The following is a 6,395-nucleotide window of genomic DNA, read 5'->3' as shown; positions in this document are numbered from 1 at the left end:
GATCAGACTGTTTGTCTACCTAGCCCAGCATACTACTACGCACAGCAGCAAACAAACAGGGCATAAGAGGCTAAGGCACTGGTATTCAGAGGCTAGCTGCGTGTGTGTGTGTGTGTGTGTGTGTATATATATGGAGGTTCCCTTAACTCACAATGGCTAGTAGCTATTGAAAGATCTATCCTTTGTGAAATCTGTCTATCCCCTTTTGAAGCCATCTGCACTCATAGCTATCAGTACTTCCGCTGGCAGTTCATTCCACAATTCGATTACTTGTTGAATGAATGATTCACGTCTGGTCAAAGTATACTTGCTCTCAACATACTTGTCTGATTAAAGAGAAAATTACTAATATGTGTATCTCCTCCTTTAGACTATAATAGTTATCCTTATTTCAGCACTTGAGAAGGTTTAAGGAACAGCTGAACTGCATGAACTTATGTTGCTTCTAGCCTCTTCCAGTTTTTTGTTGTTGTGAAGACAAAAACAAACAGCTGATATTGAAATAAGGGCAGAGACCTATACATTTTGACTGATTACTCAGTCCTGATGAAAAGACTTTTATTATATTACATTGCAGGAACTCAATCAGCAGGGGCTTTGGGTCTTCAGAGTAAAAAAAATTAACGTATCAACAGCGGATTCCCATGCCAATGGCCATAAATGTCCCAAAAGTGCCACCACTCTGCATCATTGTTTTGCCAACGCCACCCATCAGTTCTCGCCCTCTCATGCCAATCCTAAAAGAGAAGAAACAGAATACACCACAAGAAGGGGTCACGGTATTATTTTATGATCTTGTTTTATCACACAGAATCAAAACACCTGACCTAGAAGAGATGCTGATCAATTAATGTCAATGTGTAATAACCGCAATTTTAAAAAAGTTAAAGCCCATTCCCTGAAGCCTCTCCCATGTGACTAGTACCATGGATCAAGTGGGGCCTTGTCCTTCTCAAACAGCAGTCCTGCATGCCACATGGCAATTTACTTTTGAGGCTACAGAGAGCTTTAAGAATAGTTTGTGTGATATCATGGGAATCTGCTGCTCAAGGAAAGATAAAAAAAGATTTGGGTGTTCTCAGGCAGTTCTTTAAATCTCAATTAATTTTGATATGTTTAATATCTTTATTGATGCTTTCGGTAGCCATTTCATTACTTATGGAAGTTGAATCTTAACTGCTACAGCATTTGCATTAAAGACCTGCTACTGGTAGTAAAATTGAAATGTGCATTTGGATAACTGTAAAACCCTGCTTCTAGAAGAGTGAAATTTGGACTATACTTAAAGATCTGCTTTCTACCCAATTTCAGATGAGAAATGGCTGGATTTTCCTGTTAATTTTATGCTGTATATGCTTACATTGTCACCTTGAGGAACAGAGGTTAGTGCAGGATATGAATGCAAAAAAGTAGACAGTACAAAACATGAAAATAATGTAATACCCTCATTGAACGAAATAGTCCCCCATGAAATTGATAATGGCTGCACAGAAGCACTGTCTGATGTTTCACACTGTTTTCATAATCTCTGGTTACATACACTGGTATGAACACCTTCTTGTTCTCTAAGATTATCAATGTAATGACTCTAACAAACATATTAACAGAGTGCAAGCTAAATTCTAATTCAAATAGTTCTCATAGAGCTTTTCTGCATTCTCATTTTACTGCCTGGTAACTTCCTGTTTCTTGGGGGGGAGGGTTATATTCTGCACACATTTCAGGGCCGTAGCTCCAGTGGGGCATCTTGTGGCTAGGCCCCCTGACGTACTGGCAGGGCCCCACAACTTCCCATTCCTCTCAGGGCCCCTGAATAGCAGCAGGTGCAGGGAAGGAACCGGGTATTCCTGCGCAGCTGTCCAGTGCAAGGGTCCAGATTAAATTACCTTTATTTCGATTAGCCAGTGCCCCCTAAGAAATTTAAATGCCCTCTGACTAAAAAAATCCTGGCTACGGGCCTGATACATTTTGCACCCTCTAGTGGTCGATTCAATAACACACAGATTTATTTCCAGCATATCTCCCTGCGGATTTAAATTGCAGGTTTTTATGCTGGACATAAATCTGTGTGATATTGTGTTGACTGTTCAAAGTAACAAAACACATGCAGATCGGGGGGGGGGGGGAACCCCTGAAGAAAAAGAAACAAACTTACCAGTGAATAAAATGAGAATGCAGAAAAGGCCATACTGAGATCACACTGTATCTCAGGATATGCTAACCTTCCAAGTGGCTTTTGGAAGGGTACATGGAGAAGCAAGAAGAAACAAAGATCTGTTCTGCCAGCAGGGCTCATGGTTCTCCCTGCCCCTGGAAAACCCTAGTTTTTTGAAATGGAATTAGGGGTTATAGTGAAGATTCTTCTTAGGATGTATATTACCTTCAACTACATCAGTCTGACTCCAACATACCTGAGGCAAGAAAATGTGCCGAATAGTGCACCAGCTGCCATACCAACAGCAAAGCCCATCATGAAGCCCATTTTTACTCTGTCGAAGCAGCTGGGTTGAGACTGCCCATATGGGCCCACTGTCACAGGCATCTAGGAAAAATAAATAACTGAGCACAAATATGACAACTATTGATTCTATGCATACAAAGGTTTCTACTTTTAATCAAGATGGAGTGCTCCACAGATAATGATTGCTAGAAAGACTTTTTGAGCCTGTTAAGAGGGGTTTTTTTGACAAGTGAGTATTTAACAGTGCCACCCTAACCAGAATTATACCCTTTTATAAGTAGAACTCAATGAACTTAGAAGGGTGTGATTCTGTTTAGGATGTCATCATTAATATTTTAACATGAATAGGAACATTACCTAGAAGCAGTTCTCTGCTACAGCAGGCCTTGTTACTTAAGCCTCGTACTTTCAGGTCTGTTATATGCACATCAGTACCAGTTACTCTAGATATTTGCATCTGAAGTCACAGTAGTTAAAGTGCAACTTCCTAACACTGAAAGAAGCTTGATAAAAGAGGCTTGGCCTAACTGTCAATTTTATTCTGTCTTCACAATTCTATTTATTTATGAAGCGTCATCAGTGTACAACTTCTTTTACAGAATAACATAAGTATGTGAGATATACACCTTTACCAACAACTTAAAAATATAAATTTTTACAGTTCAGGAAAGATAAGAGGAGGACACAAGCTGGGGACAGGGGGAGGGAACGAGGAAAAAGGAACAAATCCCTAGAACCCTCAAACCTTCCCCCCCCCCAGGATACTATTAGCTCTCAGGGGGTTCAGTAGACCAACTTCCCCTCTTCCCACTTCCCTCCCATTTAGCAAACCTTCATTTGCCTCAAACATTCCATGCATCTTGAACCAGGCCCAGGCCTCATCAGGTTATTTATCCACTTCCCCCCTTTGGGTTAATTCCCATCATCTTGTCTGCATAGCTGGAGTCCATACCTATGGATGGCATGGTCTTACTGCTGCTTTCATGACTGGTATTACTGGTATAAGCCACCCGCTTTACTATGAAATATAGTAAGTAATTACAGGATGTTGTCACACTTCAGTATATAGGATACAATTACTGAAGATACCAACTTATATCGATTATCAGTTTCAGTGCACGAGCTCCTGATGACACACTACTCTTTTTGTGTGTGAGTACTGTGTGCCTGGAAGTCATGGCTGACTTCTGGCAACACCTAGAGGGGCTGGGAGGCAAGGATGTTCAGAGAGGTGGCTTGCTGCCTGCCTCTGCATTATGGCCCTGGTATTTCTTGGCAGTCTCCTATCCAAGTACTTGCTAGGGTCGGCCCTGCTTAGTTTCCAAGATCTGATGGGATCAGGCTTGCCTGGGCTATCCAAGTCAGGGCTGATGACACACTTGATAGCCTAAAATAATTATTAAGTGCCACCAAGTCACAACCAGTGTTCCCTCTAAGCTGAGTTAGTGTGAGCTAGCTCAGTTTTTTTAGCCTCCAGCTCACGCATTTTTGTCTCAGCTCAGGAAGGATGGCTCCAGAGCAAACTAATTGATGCAGTGGCCAAATCGCTCGTTCACAACTGTAATGCCGTTAGCTCACAAAGTAGAATTTTTGCTCACAAGAGTCCCCAGCTTCAAGGGAGCATTGGTCACAACTGACTTACGGCAACTCGTCATGGGGTTTTCAATGCAAGATATGAGCACAGATGGTTTACCAAATTTTATTTTCTTCTAAGGTGCAACTGGACTTGAATCTAGCTGTTCCACAGTACTACAGTTGACAAAGGGCTGTAAAACGTTCAGTCTGCAGTGAATACCTAAATCTGAATGAGTAGAATCATAGAGTTGGAAGGGACCTCCAGGGTCACCTACTCTAATCCCCTGCATAATGCAGGAAATTCAGAAATACCTCCCCCCCACACACCCCCAGTGACCACTGCTCCACGCCCAGAAGATGACAAAAAATCTCTAGGATCTTCAGCCAAACTGGCCTGGAGAAAAATTCCTTCCTGACTCCATCGTGGTGATCAGCATTTCCCTGGGTGTGTATGAAAGTAGTAGTACTCTTCAACTATGTAACTTTTGACTAACTGCAACTACAATGACCCCTCTGAAAAGAGAGATGTTAAGGAAATGGAGTTGTAAAGAAAGTGGGAAGATAATGACTTTGCAAAAATGTAGAAGTCTCCAGATCCTCCTTTAATTGAGGATTGGTTGATCCTGTAAGAATACTGAACTAATACGATTAAACAAGATTAAATGTAAAATATTAAACTAATGAAATTAAAATAGGTTAAAATTAGAACATAAAATCAAAGAAGTGATGTTTTTCAATTTAGATGGGCAAAATATCAAAACATTGTTTTACACCATGACCAGGGTTTGGCAATTATGTCTCAACCATTCACCTTTTTAATATGTTGTATAAAAAGGTAAAGGTCTCCCTTGTTTGAAAGCCAGTCGAATCTGACTCTAGGGGGCAGTGCTCATTTCCATTTCCAAGCCGAAGAGCCAGTGCTGTCCGAAGACTTCTCCATGGTCATGTGGCCAGCATGACTAAATGCCGAGGCACACAGAACACTGTTAGCTTCCCACCGAAGCGGCACCTATTTATCTACTTGCAATTTCTCGCTTTCGAACTGCTAGGTTGGTAGGACAGGAGCTCACTCCGTCACGCAGCACTAGGGTATCGAACTGCCGAGCTACCGACCTTCTGGTCTGCAATTCAGCATCTTAATCTCTGAGCCACTTAAATATATAAATAAAATGTAAAAAATGAAGATGGTAAATAAGTTTGTGTGACACAAAAGAAGACATGAGATTTTACTTGCTTCAACAGAAATTAACATAATAAGTAAACTATAAATATCTTCACTAGTGAAAGGTGCTGTATAATAGTTCTGGGAGAACTTAATCCAGTTTACATCAAAAAGGTTCTTCAGATTGGCTCACTGAATTTGGCAACATAGAACAACCACTTACAAAACTTTGGCATGGCAGCTCTACCCATGTAGAGCGGGGGCAATCTAGCCTCCTAATAATACCAATTAAGTGACATCAAATCACAAACAATTTATGGCAGCTCTTCATGGTGTATTCAATGCACAGGTGGTTTACTATTACCTTCCTCTGCATTGCAACCCTTGTCTTCTTTGGCGGTCTCCCATTCAAATATTAACCCCAACTGACCCTGCTTAGTTTCCAAGCTCTAACAAGCTCGAGCTAGTCTGGACTATTCAGGCTGCCTATCTAGTCTCATAAAGGTGAAGGTTCCCTTGCTCGAAAGCCAGTCGAATCCGACTCTAGGGTTGCGGTGCTCATCTCCGTTTCAAAGCCGAAGAGCCAGCGCTGTCCAAAGACATTTCCATGGTCATGTGGCCGGCATGACTAAACACCAAGGCGCACGGAACACTGTTACCTTCCCACCAAAGTGGTACCTATTTATCTACTTGCAATTTCTTGCTTTCGAACTGCTAAATCCAATGTCACCAAACTGCATTATTATTATTTTTTTAAAATATTTTATTTTGCTTTTTCAAACATACATCAAATAAAAAAAAAACCGTATAGTTTTCTTTTACATTTTTTGGAGCGTCTTATCCATACATTTCTAACCATCTATCTAGTTTCTGCCATCTTTTCTTAAACACACTTTCAAACTTTCCTGCCAGTAACGTATTTATTTTGTCCATTTCTTTTATGTCCATGATTTTTATAATTAATTCTTCTCTATCTGGTAGTTTATCAGATTTCTAACATTTTGCTATTTCTATTCTAGCACTTGTGAGGATATAAAGTATCAAGCGTGCATCATTGTATTTTATACTATCCGGTAGTATGTTTAATAGATATACTTCCGGCTCTAGTGATAAGTTTACTCCTACTATTTCCCAAATCAGTTGTTTTATTTTCCCCCAAAATTTTTCCACTTTTTCGCACCTCCACCAAATATGATA

The 6,395-nt window shown here is 40.6% G+C and overlaps 1 protein-coding gene across 1 annotated transcript in view; it reads right to left on the bottom strand.

Annotated features, from left to right (window-relative positions):
• Positions 1 to 548: 548 nt before the first annotated feature.
• ROMO1 (reactive oxygen species modulator 1) overlaps positions 549 to 6,395 on the bottom strand; it is an 8,326-nt gene continuing 2,479 nt past the window's right edge. Inside the window, exons 2-3 of the mRNA XM_015408215.1 lie at positions 2,412 to 2,542; positions 549 to 737 (exon numbers count right to left, since the gene is read on the bottom strand). Coding sequence (XP_015263701.1) covers positions 629 to 737; positions 2,412 to 2,542 — 240 coding nt within the window. The 3' untranslated portion in view covers positions 549 to 628. The remainder of the gene's footprint in view (positions 738 to 2,411; positions 2,543 to 6,395) is intronic.

The sequence above is a fragment of the Gekko japonicus genome, unplaced genomic scaffold (genome assembly GCF_001447785.1).
Source record: "Gekko japonicus isolate JY-2015 unplaced genomic scaffold, Gekko_japonicus_V1.1 scaffold211, whole genome shotgun sequence".
Lineage (NCBI taxonomy): Eukaryota > Metazoa > Chordata > Lepidosauria > Squamata > Gekkonidae > Gekko > Gekko japonicus.
The sequence above is the reverse complement of the archived record's forward strand: the minus strand, read 5'-3'. Positions and strand labels throughout refer to the sequence as shown.